The sequence below is a fragment of the Chelonia mydas genome, chromosome 5, assembly GCF_015237465.2.
Source record: "Chelonia mydas isolate rCheMyd1 chromosome 5, rCheMyd1.pri.v2, whole genome shotgun sequence".
Classification (NCBI taxonomy): Eukaryota; Metazoa; Chordata; order Testudines; family Cheloniidae; genus Chelonia; species Chelonia mydas.
The window spans coordinates 2,232,089-2,257,335 of record NC_051245.2 but is presented as its reverse complement, the minus strand read 5'-3'; the positions used below and the strand labels follow the sequence as shown (position 1 = coordinate 2,257,335).

At 42.0% G+C, this 25,247-nt stretch overlaps 1 protein-coding gene across 8 annotated transcripts in view; it reads left to right on the top strand.

Moving 5' to 3' along the window:
• UNC13B (unc-13 homolog B) overlaps positions 1 to 25,247 on the top strand; it is a 397,323-nt gene that overhangs the window by 61,966 nt on the left and 310,110 nt on the right. For 7 of the 8 annotated variants that reach the window (XM_043546786.1, XM_043546787.1, XM_043546788.1 and 4 more), the window contains exons 2-5: positions 4,471 to 4,500; positions 7,574 to 7,673; positions 16,009 to 16,126; positions 17,301 to 17,424. In XM_043546786.1, coding sequence (XP_043402721.1) covers positions 4,471 to 4,500; positions 7,574 to 7,673; positions 16,009 to 16,126; positions 17,301 to 17,424 — 372 coding nt within the window. Of the gene's footprint in view, positions 1 to 4,470; positions 4,501 to 4,593; positions 4,763 to 7,573; positions 7,674 to 16,008; positions 16,127 to 17,300; positions 17,425 to 25,247 lie in introns of those variants that run through there. The other variant, XM_043546790.1, reaches the window with a different exon arrangement.

The following is a 25,247-nucleotide window of genomic DNA, read 5'->3' as shown; positions in this document are numbered from 1 at the left end:
ACACAAAGTAGTATCAGATAAAACATGAGGGTTCTAATTTACAATACAGGTTCAATCATAAGTGATATGAAAAAAATGAATTTAATTCCCTGAATTGTCACTAGGGTCACCAACTTTCTACTTCCACAAAACCGAACACCCTTGCCCTGCCCCTTCTGAGGCCCTGCCTCACTCCTTCCCCCTCCCCCATTGCTCACTCTCTTCCCCCAGCCTGCCTCACTCGCTCATTTTCAGCAGGCTGGCTCGGGGTTGGCGTGCGAGAGGAGTTAAGGGCTCCAGCTGGGGGTGTGGGCTCTGGGGTGGGGCTGGGGATGAAGGGTTTGGGGTGCAGGAGGGGGCTCTGGGCTGAGACAGTGGGTTGGGATGAAAATGCCTCTTTGGGAAAACCCCTCAACTAAGCCCTTAAGGATTTGGTGGGGAATTAAGCACAACTCTGCTTCCTTCACATGCATCCGACGAAGTGGGTATTCACCCATGAAAGCTTATGTTCCAATACGTTTGTTAGTCTAGAAGGTGCCACAGGACTCTTTGCCGCTTCTGCCTCCTGTATAATTTATATATAATTATTTAATTACATACAATTATATATATGTATGTGTGTACACACACACACACACACACACACACACACACACACACACACACACACACACACACACAGTGTGCATATAAAAATTGGTAGTGCCATGCCCCTGGGCAGGCTTTTCAGCAGCAGGGATTGAACCCACAGCCTCTGGAGTTTAAAGCATGAGGCTCTATTCTGCCTGATCTAAGATTCAGCTCTGTTAGCCAAGGCCAAAGTGGGCTTATGAACCTCTAATAAGTGGCTCAGAATAGTGGAGGACAGAGCACCACAGTCGGTGTAGAGTACACAAAACCTCTACCTCTCAGGCTAGCATCAGATAGAATTCCTTCTGTAAACCAGGGCAGAGGAGCCTTTACTAACAGAGCAAAAGGATCCTCCACTTTTGTTTGAGGCCCCAGTGTGTTGGCAACTCGAGACTGTACACTCTGTGGTACAGACGGTCACCTTTGTAATTGTCGAAAGCCACTAGCACGCTGTGGCAGTGGGTACTGCCATAATAGATAACTTCTGAGTCTCTGCGTTGGCAGTGGTTTGCTTCACTGCCAGCAGCAGTGGAATCTTACTATTCCTGACCACGAGGAAAGATCCACTGACATTTGGAGTTATATAATAACCTGCATCTCCCCCCTCTCCTTAACATTCCTTTCTCCTGTCATCCAGAAAAGAGGAGCAGAGTGTTAAAGGCAATTCAACATCACCTCACCCTAGAAGCATTGACAGAGGATCCTAAAGAGCACCTGTCTTCATACTTTGTCCCCATAGTCAGCTGGGAAGTGGGTAGACTGCCCTGTGCCAGATATGAAATTGTTAAGCAGCTTCAATACCTGTGTAGTTCAAAGAGGAGTTGATCAGCCACCCCAGGGATTCACCTGGAATCCTTAGACCTGCGTGGTGTATATCTGTTTGTTTGTACCAGTTGTTACACAGCATCAGCATCATCTGAGATTCCACCTTTGGGGAACAGTGTGCATGAGCTCACACTTTTTATATTACACATTATAGACACACACCTCTCAGCAGTTCTAGCCTTTAGCAGAACAGTTCTAGCTTCTGGTTGAAATATTCCTGTCCTGTTGTATGGAGAGAACGTTACATAGATCCTATCCTTTCGACTCGGAATATATACACTTGTAAAGTGTTTTTCAGTGTTAGGATGAGATGCTGGCAACTGACCTTTTCTTGTAGTTCTGTTCTGATGGTTCCATAACTGCCAGTATTCATTATTACTGTCTGTACACAGAAATATTTTGCTTGATGGTCAGTCAGTATGGCCTTCCAGCACAAGTGTTCTGTTCTGGAGAAAAGGTAATTGCTTCTTTAGTTCTCAACCCATTTTCACTCTCAGGTGCGTCTTACCTTTCAGCTGATTAGGTATGTTTTCTTGTAAATGCTATGGCATTTGTACTAGAAAAGTTAGCAGGAACTTGAAGATATTTTTTTTAGGTGTTCATACTTTATAGTGCCAGTGAGTCTGTGAGCTTGTCAAAGTGCAACATATGTAAAACCCCAACCAGTGAGAGATGGCCCTTATCCACTGGAAAAATAACATGGGTAGACTGTCTATGCATTTGGAAATGTACACAAATATATAGAATCATAGAATATCAGGGTTGGAAGGGACCTCAGGAGGTCATCTAGTCCAACCCCATGCTCAAAGCAGGACCACTCCCCAACTAAATCATCCCAGCCAGGGCTTTGTCAAGCCTGATCTTAAAAATTTCAAAGGAAGGAGATTCCACCACTTCCACAGGTAACACATTTCAGTGCTTCACCACCCTCCTAGTGAAAAAGTTTTTCCTAATATCCAACCTAAACCTCCCCCACTGCAACTTGAGACCATTGCTCCTCGTTCTGTCATCTGCTACCACTGAGAACAGTCTAGATCCATCTTCTTTGGTCCCCCTTTCAGGTAGTTGAAAGCAGCTATCCAATCCCCCCTCATTCTTCTTTTCCGCAGACTAAACAATGTAAATATGGTAACGTTATAATAATTATTCTTGCTTCTTAAACTATGTGAATTAGACATGTTACCTACTCCTTGAAGAAGCTATCAGTGTATCTTTTTTTTAATGACACGATGGTGCTTTCTTTCCATGTTGTCCCTTGTTCGTGGAACATCCTTCCTAAACTAGCTTTCTTGATTGCCACCCAGTCTTCATTGAAGATCCTCTTGAAAACCTTTTTTAAGGCCTGCTAGAAGCAAGTTTATAACTGTGTGCGCGCGCATATAAACAATTAAACTGTTTGTTCATGTGACACTATGCCTCATATTCTTCAGAGATATTGTTATGATATGAATATGGCATAACTAAGATGTGTTGTGTGTAAGATGGATCATGTAAGCTATCATTGGAAAGGTTGATTTACTGAATATGATTAGCCTATTTGTATGCATGTATCATTTTTGAATCTGAAGTTAAGAATATTGACTATGTAACAATTCCAAGTGGGCTTACACCTGGGGAACGTCTGCCAGACAGAATGCCATCAGCCTGGATGGGCAATTAGGGAGAATACTAGGACTTCGAAGATGCTAATCTCCCACCTTCCTGAGATGCTGCAAACAACCTTTGGCTCATGACTGCTTTGACACTGCAGAGTCATAAAAAGAAAAGGAGGACTTGTGGCACCTTAGAGACTAACCATTTTATTTGAGCATAAGCTTTCGTGAGCTACAGCTCACTTCATCGGCTGTAGCTCACGAAAGCTTACGCTCAAATAAATTGGTTAGTCTCTAAGGTGCCACAAGTCCTCCTTTCTTTTTGCGAATACAGACTAACACAGGTGCTACTCTGAAACCTGCAGAGTCATGTGATCATGTCACCTGGTACTGGACTCCATGTTGGACTACTAGTATTTTTCCACTAATAGAGAGGTGGGAATCTAATGGGAAACAAAGGATTCCTGCCATATGTAAATCCTATTAAGGCAGGGAAGTGAGTTAATCAGGGTTCATTCTTCACTGAATCCCTGCCCAGGATGACTGCTGGAAACATCTAAGAAACCAGGACAAAAGTTGGGGAGAAGAGCTGAGCCAAGGCTGGTTAGCCTCTCTAGTCCTAGCTGCATTTATAAGTGCCCAGCATCTTCTACTGAATATCAGACTAACACGGCTGCTACTCTGAAACCTGAATATCTTTAGATGACTGTAGAAGCGGTTGAAAACATGTAGGAAGAGCCAGAACCATGTGACCTGGCATCTCTGCATGGAAAAGATTTTGTGACAACTTTCAAAGTCTTGGAATTTGTTTTCATTCCTCACTGGAACAAAACCAAAACTCTTTGAATATTTTTGTGAAACAGAATTGTGTAAAAGATCAGATTTTTTAAAAATCATTTTTCTAACGCTCTGGAAATGACTAGAGTGTCTGTCATGGACCTCCGAAACCTTCCTGGTGGAATCAGATATGTCTGAGTGAAATGTTTGAGCTTAGATACAACATATTGAAACAAAAATACATTTGATCAAAAATGTCCCAACCACCTCTACTCTGTAGTCACCCACAGTTTGAGAATAGAACGTAGATTTTTTTTTTTCAGGATTGCTTCTTTAACTTACAAATTAGATGGTATGGAATACTCAAATGCTAATAGCTTCTGGTTTGCAAGAGACTTAAGTGCAGTTATAATGTGTATGTAGTCAATGATTTTCAAAGTACTGTACAAACATTAACTAATCCTCACAACTACCTTTCTGAGCTAATTACCCCAGTTTACAGGAGAAATCTGTGGCACAGGTTGGTTATAAAATGAAAAATGGGATCAGAACCCCTGTCACGCAGTCCTGTGTTGAGTGCTTGAGAGATCTTGTGTTGTGTAATGCCTAGAATAAAATGGTTACTATGACAAAATCACTAAATGTGTATTTTTTCTTTTCTTCACAGTGAAAAAAGCAAAACTCCAGGGGCCTCCAGGTAAGCTAGACTTTTCGTGCTCTAAACAGTCATTAACCTGTGAGGTTGACAGCTGCCTTCGCTTGGCCAACATTCCCAACCTTTCCTGCCCCAGCCAGTTCTTCTCTCAAGCAATTTTGTGCTTCTTCCATGCTACCCTTTATGAATGAGAGATTTCATGATGGAATCCAAAACAGGCACTACTTTATCCTCCCTCAAATTCCTCATTCAGACTCTCTTCTGCTGCGTTGCCTACGGAACACTGCTTGCTAACCGTGGCTGGGTGAGTGATGAGCTTCCTTCCTCTTCCTACTCCATTATTCTTACCAGCTCCCTCCACTCCAGCCAGTCCCTATGCCCTGCCCAAGGTGATGACAAAACTTGAATGCCTCCATCGAAAAAACATGTAAGCAACAAAATTGGGCCAAAGTCACCTTGTTCTCTGGCTTGTATGTTATAGGTCTCGTCCCCAACCCCTGTGCGTGTCTTCTAGTTCAGTGGTGCCCAACCTTATTACCCGGGAGGGCCACATAAACCCAAGCACAACCTTGTGTGGGTCAAACAGATTCTACGTATTTTAATAAGATTTTAAGTCATTGTATTGGTTTATATTTTTTCTGCTTGTTTTGTATGTATTTAGATATATTTTGTATGTATTTAGATAGGTTGCTTCTATGTACAGTATTGTCTATTTACACTCTTGTGTAAACTAACATGACGTAAATATTACAACAAAACGCAAATGAACTGGCTGTTAGTATATTGTATTGAAGCATGTCATGGATCTTATGAAATGCTCTGGTTATCTGCGTATGGCCCGTGGGCCATAGGTTGGGCACCCCGTTCTAATATAAACTCTCCCAATCAGAGACTCTCTCTGGATACAATAGTTTCATAGATAAGGCTAGAAGAGACCATTGACCTCCTGTATAGCATTTGCCATAGGGCTTTCCTGGATTAATTCCTGTTTGAACTAGAGAAACTATTAGAAAAACTGCCAGTTTTCACTTAAAAATGTTCAGTGATGGAGAATCCACCACAGCCTTTGGTCAGTTGTTCCAATGATTAACTGGAAAATAATGCCTGGCACAATGGGGTTCTCATCCTGACTGAACCCTTTGGGTTTTGCTGTAACAAATGTTTAATACTTTCTATTATCATAGTGCTTAAAGGCCCTGATTGGGGGCGAGAGTCCCATTGTGCCAAGCATTGTGTACACATAATGTAGAACACATTTAAAAAAAAAAAAAAAGCCCCTGGCCCCAAGAGCTTACAGTCTACAAAGTGATCCAGTATTGAGAATTGTATTCAAATATGAAGTACAGTAGCTGAATATTTCTACTAAAATGATCGGCAGTGAAATAGTACTGTTTACACATAAAGTATTAAATTTCAGAGTTAATTCCCTATATAAGATGAATGAGAGCAGTTCATACTTTCCCCAGAATTATTGTTTCCAGCAGTCTGCACAGTCAGTTTGTATTTTATTCATATTTTTAAAGATTATATTTGCAACAAGGGCTAGGCACTTAATTTTTAATGAAATGAAAACAGTTTCTGGAGCATAGTTATGTGGCAGCCTGAAAACAAAGGCAATTATGCAGTGATTTGTATGGTTGCATAATCTTTCGCTACACGGGACTCATGCTGAGCTGTGCATGGCTTCATTGACATACCCAGCATCTTATTGTGTGACAGTGGTAAAATTGGGAATAGAACCCAGAGTCCAATGACTCCCAATTTTGTCTAAACCACTGGACTATGCTGCTTCCCTGTCATCCTTTTGGTTCTGGGGTACTGTCTGACTTCACAATTCCCGTACACAGTAGGCGCAGTTACAGTCCATCACAGTTCTGATTTCTTGGCTAAGAGTGCAGAAATCTTCCTAATCAGTCTGTGTGGCCAATTGCTAGGATATGCTAGTGTAGCCTGCAGCACCAGTCTGCAGTTTTGATCATGAATCTGAGTAATAATGGACTATGATCTGACTTTTTTTTGAGAATAGCTATACTGGGACACTGCATTGCTTAAATATTTCCTCTTTTGAAATTTACACCCTGCTTGTTTAGTACATGACTTGTGCAGAGGTTGATGTGATTGGTTGAGTGCCTCAGGTAATAACTGCTCCTTAAATGGGAGCTTGTTCGTTCTCAGATTGCTGGGTGTTTAAACTTGATATCGGCCTACACCCACACATCTTTTCATTATGGCTAGTAAGGAATAAATAGCAGCTACAAAGGAGGTGTGGTTCGGAATTGTGTTGGGTAGAAATACTACAAGGTAATTAGCTTTTTTTCAGAGAGAGATATATTTTAAACTCAAACTGTCAAAACATGACAATGTGGCTTGTTCTTTTAGTACAGCTGGCTTAATATTAAGCTGCATAAATTTCAAAATCTATTTTTTCACTAACTTGTTCTCAGAAACCCTTATACATAGTGTCACAGAGGAGGATCCAGATTCATGAGAGTATCTTGGTTAACTTCAGACTGTGTCCCTCAGTGCATGTTGTACACATTTTTGGTTACTGCATCTGTTTAGGGATAGATGATGTCCTGGCCTTTAGGTCTAGTTTCCCCCACCTGCCTTTGGGCAAGTAGTCACTTGTATTTGTTTTTCTTCAGGATTTGATATTTTCTTTTAAAGTTGCTGTTAACTTACTGGTTTCAGAGTAACAGCTGTGTTAGTCTGTATTCGCAAAAAGAAAAGGAGTACTTGTGGCACCTTAGAGACTAACCAGTTTATTTGAGCATGAGCTTTCGTGAGCTACAGCTCACTTCATCGGATGACTTACTGTAGATGATCATAGTTTGTCCTCAGTTTAGAGAGAAAATGATTTTATTCAGTCCTGTATGAATCTCACCTCTCTCAGAAATTGAGGGTAACATTTTTGTGGAAGATGCAAATCCATGAAAGATTTTTTTCAAATACGTTTTCTTATGGACTTGATAAATAGCCAGAAAATGTGCCCATCGCCAGATAATGTGCCCACCAATAGCACTTTTTGTGTGTAGTATAACAACTAGCAGCTTTACAATGTTGATTTTGTAAGAGATAGTAATAGCAAAAAGTAATCATTTTACTCTTTGTTTAGATAAATTCAATACCTACGTGACCTTGAAAGTGCAAAATGTGAAGAGTACAACAGTTGCCGTGCGAGGGGACCAGCCCTGCTGGGAACAAGACTTCATGTTGTAAGTACGGTGCTGTACAACAACTAGATGTGCAGAGAGAGATCAACCCTTAAAAAAGAAATACCATGACCAACTGTTACTGATACAAACGGTTGTTTTAAGATTCTCTTACTGTTCTAAAATCAAGCACGTAAGTCGGGAAATGTCAAAAATGTACGCTGCCAGTGAAATCTGCCTCACTGTATGTATGTGTAATACAGTAATTTTAATTGTATAGGAGGGTTGCCAACTGTCCAGGATTGGTTTGGAGTCTCCCAGAATTGTCAGCAATCTCCAGGTGACTACTGAAAGCAACCTGGGAGATTTTAATAGGATATTTTAAGAAAATGACATTACATCAACATCTCCCGGAATAGTTTGTCAGAGTTAGCAACCCTATTGTATAGACTCCTGCCTCATTCATTATACAGGGTGGATGATGTACAGTGAATGAGAGGTGGCCCATGAGAAGATCTTTAATCTATGGAAAGGTTGTGAAACCTCTGCTGTCGGGATAGAGTGCTCACTGTGCTGTGGTAGGACCAATCCAGGGACTGACGTTCTCTAGAGACGCCAGATGGACTGGATTCCTGCTCTTGAGTCCTGTGCTTCGAAGCTGGCAATGTTGCGGAACCTCCTATAGCTTCAAAGATTTGTGACCCTTTGAGGCATCTGTAGGGAAGTCTTGTTTGGAGATCAGCTGCAATTGCATTAGTGCCTTTTAGCATGTTCTTCAGCTCCTTTCCTACTGCTTCCAGCAAAGGATCTGTTATTCTAAACTGCAGTTGTTAAAGCCAGATATAGTTCTCCACCACTGAGGGCTTTGATTTTTGTCTTGGATGCCTTGTTGGTTTGTCCTCTTCTCTTCAAGTTCCCCAGTGTCCTACTACATAGCCATGTGGCTGAAGCTGTCAAATGTCCAATACCCCTTAGAGATGATGAGGGCTTGTGGCTCTTGTGGTTCACGTGCAATGGTGATCTTAGTTGAGAGGGGTGTCTTTGGCCTCAGTTCTTCACTTGGGCATTGATGTTTGCATGTACCTCTGCGTATTGATGAGGCCTTGACAATTCCTTGACTGGGACTGTTTGCCAGTGTTTTGATGGCTTTGAGGGTTAATCTGAAGAGTTGTTGTATTTCCTTTGAAGTTTTGACACTGGTCATTCTTAATAGCATTGAATAGATCTACATCAGCCCCGTTTGGTAACGGAAATTTTCTGTTGGTTTACTGACACTGTAGTAAAGCTGGACTCCCAAGCTAGCTTAGTCCCCTTTGCTTTGAAGTGTTGTAAACCAGGTTTTGATTGTGGGATAAAAATACTATAAGGGGATCTTTGAAAACTGAACTGTTTGCAATACAGATAAACAACATTGGATTCTTTTTGGTTTTGGTTAAAACATACAACATGTTTTCATAAAAACCTCAAACATGAGAAAATCCTGTTTACGTATGTTCTTGTTTTTTTTTTTTAAAGAAAAATATTTGTGTGTGTGTGTATATCCCTTCTGCTAGGTGGAGTCAGCAGCAAGAAGGGCTGGGTTTGATCTCTAAGGGTTCCTTTTAATACAAAATAGAACCGACTTGAGCCCCCACCCAGTAATTTGGGAAACCTTAATATCAACCCTGGGTGCCCCTTGGAGGCAATGCTTCCCCACTTGCAAGCACCAACCCTGTGCACAAGAAAAGGGAACTTTTAATAAAAGGGAAAGGGAACCCAGCATTAATTTGGGAAAACACCACAATCACATTCAAAAGCACCTGACCCTAAGCAAACATGACCCTACAGTGCGTTGGGCAGTGTCCTTTGCCTCAGCTTCCCACCTTACGGTGGGAAGATCCAACCAATGAATGTCCCATTAACACATCACTCCCCTTTCCTTTTGCTGTACCCCGCTCACAGTTGGTTGTCCTTGGTTAGTACTGACCCAGAGTTCAGAGGTGCATTCACAGGGTTCACCTCCTACCCCGGGGTGCGGGAGGGTGTTGAGCAATGCCTCTGCTGCTGCCTCTGCAACTGGCTCACAGCTGCTGCCGTTGCTCTGTGGCTGCTCCTCTCTGCTGCTGCTTGTTGCTCCCGCGATGTCACGTTCTGAAGTTCTTCCGCTTAACTCAGGTCTTAGTGATTTCAGCCTCAGTGCTTAGTGATTTCAGCAAGTAGTGGGGAACTTCGCATTCAGTGCAGTCTCTGTGTTGTCTTTGACTGTGCCCATTCGAGGTCTAAGGCTTAGCCCCTAGCTCAGCAGTGATGTCAGCTCTAGGAATCACCAGCCAGAAACAAGGACTCTCAATTGAGTTCAATCAGCTCTGTCAAAAACGGAAAGGGGCAGATCAAATGGCATCTAGGACTCTTTGGGCAAAGTGTACACCACCAGGTCAGAATACCTGCCACCACACTACCCATTCTCTTCTTCACTGGGATTTGACATCCCTACTCCCTGCTTAGCAAGTGAGGTTCAGTTTAGGATTACCCCTCTCAATCAGGGCATGCTAAGTACAGTTTTCCTGCACTTTACTTACACAGTAAGGATAATAATATTTCATTATCCCTGCATTCAAATTTAAAAAATGTATTAAAGCCAATGTTAAAAAAATTATATAAAACACAAGTTAAGAAAAGTGTCTGTACATCTGGGTATAGTGCTTAGATTATCCCCAATACAAAGTTTGTTTTAAAAGTCATAAGATATACATAGTGCATAGCCAGCAATAACCCAAATTAAGGTTAATACATTTAACAATACAGTTTAAATATTAGTATCCAAGTATTTGGGTACATCACTCATGAAAAGTTATACAGAGTCTTGGAATCATAGAATATCAGGGTTGGAAGGGACCTCAGGAGGTCATCTCGTGCAACCCCCTGCTCAAAGCAGGACCAGTCCCCAACTAAATCATCCCAGCCAGGGCTTTGTCAAGCCTGACCTTAAAAACCTCTAAGGAAAGAGATAAGGAGGATTTTGTGGCACCTTAGAGACTAACAAATTTATTTGAGCATAAGCTTTCGTGAGCTACAGCTCACTTCATTGGATGCAAACAGATTCCACCACCTCCCTAGGTAACCCATTCCCACGCTTCACCACCCTCCTAGTGAAAAAGTTTTTCCTAATATGCAGCCTAAACCTCCCCCACTGCAATTTGAGACCATTGCTCCTCGTTCTCTCATCTGGTACCACTGAGAACAGCCGAGCTCCATCCTCTTTGGAACCCCCTTTCAGGTAGTTGAAAGCAGCTATCAAATCCCACCTCATTCTTCTCTTCTGCAGACTAAACAATCCCAGTTCCCTCAGCCTTTCCTCGTATGTCGTGTGCTCCAGCCCACTAATAATTTTTGTTGCCCTCTGCTGGACTCTTTCCAATTTTTCCACATCCTTCTTGTAGTGTGGGGCCCAAAACTGGACACAGATGAGGCCTCACCAATGCCGAATAGAGGGGAAGGATCACATCTCTCGATCTGTTAGTAATGCTCCTACTTATACAGTCCAAAATGCCATTAGCCTTCTTGGCAACAAGGGCACACTGTTGACTTATATCCAGCTTCTCGTCCACTGTAACCCCTAGGTCCTTTCCTGCAGAACTGCTGCCTAGCCACTCGGTCCCTCGTCTGTAGCAGTGCGTGGAATTCTTCCGTTGTAAGTGTAGGACTCTGCACTTGTCCTTGTCGAACCTCATCAGATTTCTTTTGGCCCAATCCTCTCATTTGTCTAAGTCCCTCTGTATCCTATCCCTACCCTCCAGCTTATCTACCACTCTTCCCAGTTTAGTGTCATCTGCAAACTTGCTGAGGGTGCAATCCATGCCAACCTCCAGATCATTAATGAAGATATTGAACAAAGCCGGCCCCAGGACTGACCCTTGGGGCAGTCCACTTGATACCGGCTGCAACTAGAGGTGGAGCCCTCGATCACTATCCATTGAGCCCGATGATCTAGCCAGCTTTCTATCCACCTTATCGTCCATTCATCCAGCCCATACTACTTTAACTTGCTGGCAAGAATACTGTGGGAGACCATCTCAAAAGCTTAATTAAAACTATATTTAGTTAGGTTTTTCCTCAAAAAGCATTTTATAAAAAAAAAAATTGTTTTTTATCCACACTGGCTGCTGGCTCCAAGGGATGAATGCTAGTGGTGATAAATGCTTCTATTTTCATGTACATATGTGTCCATTTTAAGAACTTATATGGCACCCATCACCATAGTATCTCATAATCTCTAACGCACTTATTCTTGCACATCCCAGGGAGGCAGGGCAGGGCTATCTTCCTCTTCTACATTTGGGGCTCGGAGGTGCAGACAGAATAAATGACTTGCCCAAAATCGATATCTGCTTTGGTCTGCTCTGGAGGAGGCTGTGTTTCTGTGGTTGGTGAAATATCCCTGTGTATGGATGAGAGAGTGTATATCAGTGTGTAAAGGACGTTGGAATCCTAAATTCACACTAGAAATGTAGTCTTTTGTAATTAAGCAAAGGAGTAAAACACCAGTTAAGCATGCATGAGGCACAGAGAGATGAAGTGTAGGTCTGCACAAGAAACTTTTTCCGGCATAACTGTCAGTTAGAGATGTGACTCTTTTTTTTTTAAACATTGCTATGCTGGAAAAAGCCCTAGTGGAGAAGCAGTTATACTGGCAAAAAAGTGTTTTTGCCGGTATAGCTTGTTTTTGCTTGCCAGTCCCCAGCCTAAGCTATACCAGCATAAGCACTTCTTGGTTGGTATAAGTGTGTCTACACTGGGAGGGTTCGCTGGTGTAGCTATACTGGCAAACCTTGCCTAGCATACTCAAGGACTAAGCCATTTGTCCAAGGTCACACAGGAAGTCTGTGACAGGCAGGGAATTGAATCTGAGTCTCCAAGCTCCCATGCTAGTCCCCAACCACTGAACCGTCCTTTCTTGGTATGTAAGCTGCCCCTGAAATCGCAGTTGCTACACTGCTTAATGTGGTAGAAAACGTTTGCTGTTTTGACATCACTTTATCTAATAATGCCTTGATCGATGTTGCAAGTATGCAGTGCATTTCTAAAGCCAGTTCTGCCTCTTGTTGACTTTGTTGTCATCTGTGGAATGTGAGAGGCATTTGGCTTTGATAGTCCTATCATCCAATCGTGTTAAACACTCTCCTCTCTGGCTGTAAAACGTGGACACTCTCTGTAGCAGGCACTTGACGCAATTAGAGCATTTTCACATGTGCTCTCTCTCTCTCATCTCTAACATCAGGTGGTCAGACAGGATACCAAATGTTGAAGTCCTGGACCAGTGCTGTATGACTAGCATTGAATCTGTAATCCTACAGGTGCAGCTTTGCTGGGCTGGTCACCTTGTACATGTGGTTGATATGTGACTCCCCAAAGCCATATTTTATGGACAGTTGAAAACAGAGCCCTGCGCAGCTACACAATTTACATCAGCAGAGATAAATCCGATATCCGTGGAGCTGCAGGGCTCTACTGGGTACCGCAGTGGCAAAAGCAGCAGCATGTCAAGCCACCTCTCAAAGGAGCCAGTACCCTGTGTGGGTAGCCCCTCTGGCGTGGCTATACTGCCTCCAGCCCTGCCCTCTGGGGGCAGGCACCAGGCTCATCGACAGCTGTCCCTGGTCGCACTAATGTGTGCAAGTGGCTTGCACACCCCCGGACAGGAGATGCAGATAGCTGTGTGGAAGGGACTCTGTGTGTGGACACATCTGCGGATCCCTCAACAGTTTACATTTGCACAGAAGATGCACTCAAACTGACTTATACATTGACTATGATGGGAGACTCCAACAATCCTAACCACTGAACCAGCCTTTCTATGCTCTGGAAAGCCCTAGATGTATGGGAAGGATTCTCCCTTCAATCCCTGGCTACTTCATCTAGATATTCATGTGGTGTTTTCCAGGGTGATTTAAGGGATACACACACCTTCATTTTGGATCAACGTTTTCACCCAGTGGCAATCTCATCTTCTTTGCTCATGAACGCCACCAGAGCTGCTCTCCCTTGCAGCCAGGAGCACAGACAGGCTGCCCTAAGGTTGCTATGCCACTCCCAATTAGTTGCTAGGAAACATAAAAGCAGAATGCTAGCGAAGGCTGAACATCATCACCGTGTTGCTCACGGCTTCACCCAGGCAATGGGACAGTGGTCCTGATGTTGCTCTGTCACACAATGTGTTTGCAGTATGTATACACTGTATATTACGCTGGTCCAAGAGAAATTAATTTTGTTTATGTTCATATTGCTATTTACCAATCCAGGTTCTCTAATTTTTTACTCTTTTATGAAGCTGGAGAAGGTGTATTGTAGCTTCTTCCCCCCAAGGAAAGGCTCCCTTAACAGCAAAGTGTACCACATTGACCTGTCCAAAAAAGTATTCTCAAATAGCAGAACAAATCAAAGGTGCTTCCTTGGCTGATAAAACTAGTTAGTGTTTTTAGTATTTTTTGTAGCTCTAAAACTCCTTGTAAAAGGCAGCAGTTCAGCTTCTGGCAGCATTATATGTGGGGTATTTGAGATTAGATTTTTTTTTTTCCCCCCCAGACAGAGCATTTCTACTTTGGTCTTTGGAAGCATTTTCTAGTTCGGAAGTAGCTTTTTAAACTGCTGGACATCACAGTTTGCTTTCTCTTTGCAAATATGAATGTTGGTTACTTTCTTCCTAGCCCTGAAACAGCATTAAAGCTTTAGATTTTAAGTCAGAAAGAAAAATAACTTTGATGTGAAATAACGTTTCTTGGTTTGTCTGTTCTCTGGTTTGAAATGATCCTTCCTCTAACCAGTAGATGGAGAAAGAGAGACACAGTTGAAGCCATCAAAGCAGTTCCTTTGCCTGAAATTCCTCCCTAAGATGGTTCACTGATTAGTGCCTCATAAAATTTTGAACAGAAGTTGGCTGGGGTTTTGCACTTGATTTCTTGATCTGTATGTGGAAGTTAAGTAGAGAGCTTTGTTTGGGATTCAATTCTCCAGTTTGGGACAAGTACCAAGATACTTTCAACAAGCTAATAATTTGTATGACAGCACTGACAGAGCAGGAAGTTACATTTGTATATGTGTAAGCACTCAGTTTTAAAAAATACCAACTATACCTCATTCAAATGCTAGTCTGAACACTGTTGAACTCAAAGCCTGCCTGTCCTGGGTCAAGAACCTAAGATGTGGAACTGAAAGGGAAAGCTGGATATTAACAGGTGTCCGCTTACTTTGCTGCAGGCATAGGGTTTACTTTTGTTTCAAGAGTATTTTTGTTTTTGTAGCCTATTTCCACCTGAGACTGTCTCAGAGGACCCTTAAGTTTGAAGTCTCTAGTTGTACAATTATTGATCTGTATCTGGGTGATGAATAAGTCAGTGAATAATTCATGAGACTCTTTAGCCTGGTGGCAATCGAGGGACAATTAACTATTTATAAGCCTTCCAAATTCCTTTGACCAACATTGTGTGGATGCACTCTGCCAAGCAAAAGGAACTATGTAGCAGTGCATCATTCCCCTGAAATCTGGTCTCAGAAGAACTGCAGCTGTACAAAAATGCTCTGAAGACGAGTGCTGAATGTTGTCCCTTCAGAGCACTCGTATCCCAACAGGGGGTCCCTGACGCAGACTGTAAGGCTTCCTTGCTGTTCACAAGAAGCAAGGTGCGGCCAATTTTTCCCTCCTGTGCTGGGAAGCCTAGAACAGGGCAATATTTCACAAAGCATTCCTGAGTTGCTGTTTACCTCACAGGAAAGGTGAGTATGACACCTGTAGGCTTCCTGTGTTGGTAGAGGACACAAAAGTGGTCCTTGGATTTAGGGGCTAGTGTTTAAACTTTCTCTCAAGTGGGCATGCTGGAGAGTGGTCTATACAAATTACTCACGCTGGGATGATACATCTGGAAGAGATGCACTGATGAGAGATGCTCCCTTTACCCATGGGGGAGGGAGGAAGTCCTTCCTATCTATACTCCTGGTAACAAAGGTCTTGGCCAATCTCAGCATATGAAGGTTACATGTCCCTACTAGACCCCTGCTGGCTGAGAATCGCATGACTGTTCCCTTCGTTAGGGATGGGAGTGGCTGATCCTTTCACACTGAGGGCGGGGACCGTAGAGAACCAGCCCAGGAATACAGAGAACCAAGTCACCTCTCTGTATTCCAGCCCAGGATCCCACCCCATGTGCTGTCGTCATGTTTCCTTGAGGCTGTGTCAGGTCCACCGGATGGATATGTGACTGCCTTTGGAAAAAGGCTGTAGCCTACTGTTAAATGCCTGTAGCTTAAGTGAGGTTATATGTTTACTTGTGTGCAAATGGTTGCCACTTACAGTCAGAAGCTGAGTTTACAGCTACCGTCTAGTTTCCCCTTAAACATTGCCTCTTCTCTTCTTCTTTTCTTTCAGTGAGATTAGTCGGCTGGACCTGGGCCTGATTGTTGAAGTATGGAACAAAGGGCTGATCTGGGACACGATGGTCGGGACCGTGTGGATTGCACTTAAGGCCGTCCGGCAGTCTGATGAGGTTAGCTAGCACAGAACACTAATGTGAAAGTGCAGTGTCAAGGTTACTATGCCTTAATGTAGCCACATGGTGCACATAACTACTGTATGCCAATTACAGGTGCTCCTGAGAAGCTTGGGGAAGTGTGTGGAAGGGGCCCTGTATTTTTGGATCACAGAGGCTGCTAGTAAGCCAAACAAAAATTGAATCTACTGTACATGCTTCTGAGGTCTCAGTTCTACAAATGTAAAAAGAGATCTAATTTTGTGAAGAACCTATAGCTTTGGTAGCTCACATATAGACCTCTCAAAAACTGATTTGTTAGAATTGTAACACTCATGGGAAAAATTGTAAAAATATTACTGCATAGCATGCTAACAGCTGAAATCTCTCTGTATTCAAGGGGCTGTTATGCGCCACCCTTGTAACAAGCACTCTGACCTTCACCTGGTGGCATGAGGACTTTTCCTTAGGAGTTATACTTAGTGCTAGAGGATACCTGCAGATTCACTAAATAAAGCCACAAAACATTGTTTACTATGAGTAGTGTTGGCTGCGAAGTAACAGGGATTTCCTAAATTCTGAAACTCTTCTGTTAGCTACCCAAGTAACAAGTTCTGAAAGCAGGTCTAAACTTACTCATTTATTTTCGTAGCTCCAAGCCCAGTGTATGTGGACACTATTTAAAAGAGAGAGATTTTACAGTGCTGGATATTATAGAGCCAGGAGATGGTAATTAACTCTGGCAGTAGGAGAAAATGGGCAAAAGGAGGTAGAGGGAACCCAGCCCCAACAAACTTGTTTGTGCTAAATTGTCTTAGGAGCCCCAGTTCTCCTCAGTGATTGTTGTTGAATACTCTATGCAAAATTCCCATCGGACGTGAGTAGGTTTGCTGCAGTTACATTTTAAATTCTCTTTTCCTTATCTTGGTATAAGTATATAAATGATCCTGCAGAATTTGTGCAGCCAAAGCTCCAGGGGAAGTAGTCAGCAGTGGGGTATGGCAATCAAAAAACTGGGTTAATTTTTAGGAGTAAAGACTAGAAGGGTATATTGCTAATCTTATTAATCCTGTTGGGTTGTTCCTGGGCTCCTTATCAGCAAATGTCCAATGGAATTCATTATATAAGGATGACTGCCAGGATAAAGTATCATCAGACCCAGGGACTTGAGTTCATGGTTTTTAATTTATAGGAAGGACCTGGAGAGTGGTCTACGCTGGAGGCAGAAGTCGTAATGAAGCATGATGAGATCTGTGGGACCAAAAAGCCAACTCCCCATAAAATTTTGCTGGATACAAGATTCGAGTTACCTTTTGGTGAGTTGTATTTTGGTGGCTTAACTGGAATGCTACAATCTGAGGGATAAACATTTCAGTGGAATTCTGTTTATATCGTTGTCATTGTTTATATTACAATATATTAGAACATAGAACATATGTTGTGCTCTCAGCCTAACTGCAGATGAAATTTCATATATGACAGCTTCCTTGTTAAATCTTTTGTTACCTAGGTGCTCAGCATAAATAAGAGGGATTTCTTTGTGCCATGAATCTTTAGCCTAGCGTGAGCTAAAGCTAGTAGTTGCTTTAGGTGTTTCAGGAGTGACACACAAGACACTTCATTTTGAAGCAGGGAGCACGTTTCAAACCACTTACCTGACAGTTGATTCATTCTAAATGGTGCAATAAATTGGAGAGCTGTGCAATTTATTTAATAAAGTACAAGTGCCATCTACAGCTCTCTGTTCATAAATAAAGTTGGATGTTTGTTTTGTTTGTATCCCAGCTTAATATCATCTACCCAACATCACAGGAATAACAGACTTCTATGGGAGCAGTTTTTCAGCTATATAGATGCATCTGGTTAAAAAAATACAGAACGTTCAAAATCAGCTAATTTAGAGCAAAAGCATCAGTCATAAAGAAATTACAGTATATCTACAGGGAAAAGTTAGATTAGAAAAGATTTAGTCATCTTAGTGGTCTGTATACACACAGGACTACGCTACTTCCTCCCCAAACCATAAGGGGCTGTTGGGAATGCTAAAGGCATAGGGACAACCTTAGCTCTTGCTTACTTGGTTATCTGATTGAACTTGCTAAGCGTTTTAAACTTGTTCATCAGTATAAGGTGACCTCTTCTATTCTAATGACAGGTTTCAGAGTAGCAGCCGTGTTAGTCTGTATTCGCAAAAAGAAAAGGAGTACTAGTTCACGAAAGCTTATGCTCAAAGAAATTGGTTAGTCTCTAAGGTGCCACTAGTACTCCTTCTCTTCTATTCTAGCTGTTTGACTCCTTTGCAGTACTCCTGTTCTTTTCAGATGGACAGTTATTCCACCAGAACATTTTCAGTTAGCTTTAGATAACAGAGAAGATAGAAGTATGATGTGGAATCAGTGTCTTTGGCATCATTAACACCGGGGAGAATCTTAATTTCTTGGTCCGTCTGAGATATAACTGACTTACTGTAAATAAAAGTAAGTGAACAGGTGACACTCTTGTGAAATAATTGGCTCTCAAACAAGAGGGAATTCTGCAATATGACAATGACTAGATTTGGACAAATGCAGTTAAAAACTATTCAACTTTTTTTGTGAATTGCCAGATTCACATTATGACCCCTTCTGTTGTCTTTTGTGAATATTTAGGTGAATGAGCTTTTCAGAAGGATGTCTGCAGAAAACCAAAGCAGCAAGAATACTTGTATGAGTGGGTGGGTGAGATTCTGTGGCCTGCGTTGTGCAGGAGGTCAGACTAGATGATCCCCCACTGCAACTTGAGACCATTACTCCTTGTCCTGTCCTCTTCTACCACTGAGAATAGTCTAGAACCATCCTCTCTGGAACCACCTCTCAGGTAGTTGAAAGCAGCTATCAAATCCCCCCTCATTCTTCTCTTCTGCAGACTAAACAATCCCAGTTCCGTCAGCCTCTCCTCATAAGTCATGTGTTCCAGACCCCTAATCATTTTTGTTGCCCTTCGCTGGACTCTTTCCAATTTTTCCACATCCTTCTTGTAGTGTGGGGCCCAAAACTGGACACAGTACTCCAGATGAGGCCTCACCAGTGTCAAATAGAGGGGAACGCTCACATCCCTCGATCTGCTGGCAATGCCCCTACTTATACATCCCAAAATACCATTGGCCTTCTTGGCAACAAGGGCACACTGTTGACTCATATCCAGCTTCTCGTCCACCGTAACCCCTAGGTCCTTTTCTGTAGAACTGCTGTTTAGCCATTCGGTCCCTAGTCTGTAGCGATGCATGGGATTCTTCCGTCCTAAGTGCAGGACTCTGCTCTTCTCCTCGTTGAACCTCATCAGATTTCTTTTGGCCCAATCCTCTAATTTGTCTAGGTCCCTCTGTATCCTATCCCTACCCTCCAGTGTATCTACCTCTCCTCCCATTTTAGTGTCATCTACAAACTTGCTGAGGGTGCAATCCACACCATCCTCCAGATCATTTATGAAGGTATTGAAGAAAACCGGCCCCAGGACCGACCCTTGGGGCACTCCACTTAATACCAGCTGCCAACTAGACATGGAGCCATTGATCACTACCCGTTGAGCCTGACAATCTAGCCAGCTTTCTATTCACCTTGTAGTGCATCCATCCAGCCCATACTTCTTTAACTTGCTGGCAAGAATACGGTGGGAGACTGTGGTAAAAGCTCGGTGCTTTTGTGCAGGACACCTCTCCTGTCGCATCCCTTCGCACAGCTCTGCATCCTCACACTCTCCTTCTACTTGAGTGCTGCTTTTCAGTTACCCAGAGTGAATACACATAAGGACCAGCTGTTGAAGAAGAGAAGTTATTTACCTTTGTAACTGGAGGTTCCTTGAGATGTATGGTCCCTATGTGTATTGCACTACCTACCCTTCTTCCCGTCTGCTGCGGCTCATTTTTGGATTTGCAGTGGAGAAGGAACTTGATGATCTCCTCGGTTGGAGGCTAAGGAGAACAAGGGCACATGAGTGGACTGACAGTGCTTTCAAAATTCTCCAATTCTGGGTGCATGGAGCGCATGCGTACACACAATGGAATACAGATAGGGACCATACATCTTGAAGAACCTCCAGTTACTATAAGGTGAGTAACTTTCTTTTTCTTATTTTTTAACTTTGAATGTCCTAATCACTAAACTGAACTAGTTACATAAACTCTGCACCTGCAGAAGAGGCTGCTGTTGTAAAAAGCAGAAATAGCACTTCAACAACTTGATTCTTATGTAGTGGCTTGGCTAGTGGTGTCTACCAGTTTCGCTTTCTTTAAAACTTTGGCAGCAGACGTAATGCATAATGTTTTATTTAATTTAAATGATTTTAATAGATCAGAGTAAGTTTAGGCCTTAACACAGGGTGTCATAATTCATAGGATCATGGATTCTAAGGCCAGAAGGGACCACTGCGATCATCTAGTCTGACCTCCTGTAGAACACAGGCCAGAGAACTTCTCGAAAGTAATTCCAGGATCAGATCTTTTAGAAAAACATCCAGTCTTGATTTTAAAATGGTCAGTGATGGAGAGTCCACCACAATTTTAACTTTAAATAAGCTTATATTAAAAAAAACAAAAAACAAACCCTGTAATTATTTTAAATAAAATCCAATTTAAATAAAAAAATCCAATTTTTGTAATTCAAAAAATTAGTTTTTATATACCATTGAACTCATTGACATAATTCAACTCTTTATCCTGTGAGTGAACTGCTCATTTACCTGGAGGAGAGGGATTGATTTTGGGGGGCCTTGTATTTGTCTTTATCGTGATCACTTTGCTTGCATATTGCATCACTTCTCCATGCATTAGACTGTGATCTCTTTTTCTGTGCTGGAAAAGTGTCTGGTGGAATTTAGACACTACTGCAACATAGATAATAAATCACCTTAAACTTTAGGGGATATGTTAGTTTCCTTCTATATTACTAATGAAGCAAGACGATCTACAGAAACTTGCTCGTTCTGCATTGCAAAAATTTCATCCTCATCTTGTATGAGTGTAAAGTAAAAATCCCTCATGTAAAGTGCTGATTTCTTTTTACAGCCAGTAAAGCAGTCACCTTAAAGACCTTTATATAGTAGAACAGACTTTTGTGTTTGATAAATGCAAAGTCCCTTATGTCTTCAATGTGATTTCGCCCCCCCACCCCATTCCTATATTCTCATCAAGAATTGAAAGCAGCACATTGCTTTTCTTGCTATTCTTTAAAAACACATTGCCCAATATATGAGCACAACATAAATTTCTGAGGAGCAGGGATTATAACACAAAAGTGAGAAAGTTAAGTGAATTACAATTCTTTTTTGACTTTAAAAATGTGTAAAATCCCAATTAGAAGATCCCTTTTAAGTCTGTTGACATATTTTAAAAAGTGAAATACTTGTTCCTTCATTTAACCTGCCAACTCCTGAGTTCAGAGAGTCTCTGAACCACTTGATGTCTCCAAGCAGCTACAGCAGCACTCTGTGCTCTTTTAAGTGGTGTGGTGCAGTCAGCTGTTGCAGGGTAATTATTAATTTAGGTTTTGTCAAGTACATTACATGAAAATCCATTCTCCTTCCGTTATCTTATTTCATTTGTTTGTATTTCTTCCAAGAATGCTTATTTCATAGTTAAGTTTTAGAGAAAACCTGTGGAGACACAAATTAAATTTGTTCTCTGTTCTCTGTATCGTGTCCGGGTCACCCATTTGGTGTTATGGAAATGTTTTTTCTTGAAGACTTTGCAGAACCCCAGAAGGAACACTTCTTTAACAAGCAAAAGATGTTGTTTTTTTTTTCTTGCTACTAGGCTTAAGGTATTCTCCTTGGCTTTCACCTCCGCCACCTTGAGAAGGCTTGAGGGTTCATCGCCCTACGTCCTGGGTAAAAACTTTTGGTCATGGTTCAGCTGCTAATAGTCTCTGTACTTCAGTTTCTCTGTCTATCGTCCGATGAAGCTCATGAAAGCTCATGCTCAAATAAATGTGTTAGTCTCTAAGGTGCCACAAGTCCTCCTTCTCTTTCTGTCATGTCGATGAAGCAACATTTCCGTGCTTCTCTCTGTTCAAACAGACACTCTGCTCCCTTTTTTTCTTTTTAGTCTTTCCTTTCAGGCGCCTAACGTCTGTGGGTTGGTCTGCTAGCCCATTGCTGTAGTTGCCTAGCAATAGCTTATGGCTTGCAGAGTCCAAGGGTTCGCTGTCCTTAAGAGTGAGATTTACAGCCCCAAAGAAGTGAGATTCAAGGCTGAGTGAGACTTTGCAGGTGCTGTTAGGTCATAGCTAAAGTCAGGGACTCTCCTCTTTAGTCCTTGGCAACATCCAACAGTCCAGGTTTTTAATCAAGCCAGCACTTAATAGTTTTAAAATGTGCATTGCTTAATATTGCATATGAAACACTTAAATGTCGTACTTCATACTAAAGTCTAAGGCACGTGAGAATTCTATATGCCATGCAAACCAGTGGATTTTAAGAAAAACAATTATTTGCTGGTTGGAACAAAAACCTGGATGGGTAGAGATCTCTGAGGACCAGAATTGTTATTACCTGATTAGGCACAGTGTCAGTGGACAAAACGAGTAACATTAAAAAAAACCAAACACTTGCTTTTATATAAACTTAAAAAAGAAAACTTTTGTCAATACAACAGTGTGTTTATTTTGCATATAACCATGCCATAGTAATGATCCATTTGAAAAACACTTTACAGTACAAATATTTGGTTTGTATATTATTGCTCATTTACTGTAAACTAAAATAAAATCAGATTCCAAAATAAATAAATGCAAAATAAATTAATTAAAATTAAATAATTAAAATAAAACACAGCCATGCAATACATTAAATGAATGTAAAAATAAAATAATTTAATTTAATTAATTTGAAGCTAACAAACCATAGATAAAGGATTCAGATTCCACATTTCTTTTAATATCTAATTTGGTTTCACAGCTTATTCATGTGCTTTGTTATAGTGCCATGTGGCCTGTTTTGCTGTTTTTATAACTTCTTTTGGTTGCTCAAACTTGCAACATGGCTCAGGAGTTGCCAGCTTCACTTGGATAATAGAGAACTGTATCCCATCTAGTCCAAGGTTTGGTCTGAATGGTGTCTTATTCTTTCAAACATGACTGAACACTCTCTCTTCTCCTGAATTTGAGTGGAGTAACACTAAGACAAGCCTGGCAAGCCTGGACAGTAATGGGAACTTGAGAAAACCACTGGGGCTTTTGACATGGCGAAGATATGCCACACAGTGTCCATCCTGTACTGCACAGAGGTGTTATATGTGTCAGTCTGTAGTGCTGCCTCATTCCATACACACTGAGTGATAGCTCAGGGAAGAAGGAGAATCTGGGGAACTACAGACCGGTCAGACTCAGCTGAGTCCCTGGAAAAATCATGGAGCAGGTCCTGAAGGAAACCATTTTGAAGCACTTGGAGGGGTGGAAGGTGATTAGAAACAGTCAACATGGATTCACCAAGGGCAAGTCATGCCTGACAAATCTGATTGCTTTCTATGATGAGATAACTGGCTCCATGGATCTGGAGAAAGTGGTGGATGTGATATATCTTGACTTTAGCAAAGCTTTTGATACAGTCTTCCACAGTATTCTTGCCAGGAAGTTTAAGTAGTATGGATTGGATGAATGGACTATAAGGTAGATAGAAGGCTGGCTAGATTGTCGGGCTCAACGGGTAGTGATCAATGGCTCCACGTCTAGTTGGCAGCCGGCATCCAGCGGAGAGCTCCAGAGGTTGGTCCTGGAGCCAGTTTTGTTCAACATCTTTATTAATGATCTGGATGATGGGATGGATTGCACCCTCAGCAAGTTCGTGGATGACACTAAGCTTGGGAGGAGAGGTAAATACTCTGGAGGGTAGGGATAGGGTCCAGAGTGACATAGACAAATTGGAGGATTGGGCCAAAAGAAATCTGATGAGGTTCAACAAGGACAACTGCAGAGTCCTGCACTTAGGATGGAAGAATCCCATGCACCGTTACAGGCTGGGGACAGACTGGCTAAGCAGCAGTTCTGCAGAAAAGGACCTGGGGATTACAGTGGATAAGAAGCTGGATATGTGCCAGCAGTGTGCCCTTGTTGCCAAGAAGGCTGTCATGGCTGAATCCCCACTCTGTCACTTTGAGTACAGAAGGTGGGGGCCCACAAGGATTTTAAAAATTAATACTTTCCACTCCAGGCTTGTATTAAGCTCCCAATGCTTATCTCTGACCTTGGCTTGCCACTAAATGTTGCCACCACCCAAATGCAAAAAACCCCTCCTTGGACCGAGGAAGGAGCACTTGGGAATTCCTCCCTGTAGGGTATCCTCAAGCCCTTTCTCCACCCCTCCAAGGAAGAGCTGAGAAAGAAAACAAAGGAAATTAGCTGTTGCTACCAGCTAATCAAACAACATGCAAACCTCTCAGGATCCCAAAAATCCAATCCTGTTCTTAAAAAAGATAAATTTTATTAAAAACAAAAAGGAAGAAAATACATCTGGAACTTAGGCTTTTGCTAGATTTTAAAAGAGCAATTCCAAAAATTAAGCATCCAAAATAGCTTTCTTGGGGATTAGTTTAAAGGTTACAAGCAAACGAAAGCATCTGGGGTTAGCACAGAAGAGTTCACAAGCCTTAAAAAATAAACGGAAATAAACCTAATTGCATCTTTCTAAACATTCCTAATTTACTTACGTATTTGGGTTGTTAAAAGTAGTTCTAGATATGATCTGATGGTTTTCGTATCTGCTTCAAACTTTACACAGCATTCCTGCTGCCTGTCTGTTTCGTCCAGAGAGAACAACAGACAAAGGGAAGGTTTATTTCCCAATTTAAAAAAGTTCTACCTTCCCATTGGCTCTTTTGGTCAAGTGCCCGCTTCCTTTTCTTTACCTGGGGGACTTTTAACCCTTTACAAGTAAAGCAAGCGGAGAACAGCTACCAAGAGGGATTTTAGAGCTAACTGGTTGGCTGGGTGTCGATCAAAGGGAGCTACCCTCGCTTCATTTATCACAAAGGTTAATGGCATATTGGGCTGCATTAGTAGGAGCATTGCCAGCAGATCAAGGGAAGTGATTATTCCCCTCTATTTGTCACTGGTGAAGCCACATCTGGAGTATTGCGTCCAGTTTTGGGCCCCCCACTATGGAAAGGATG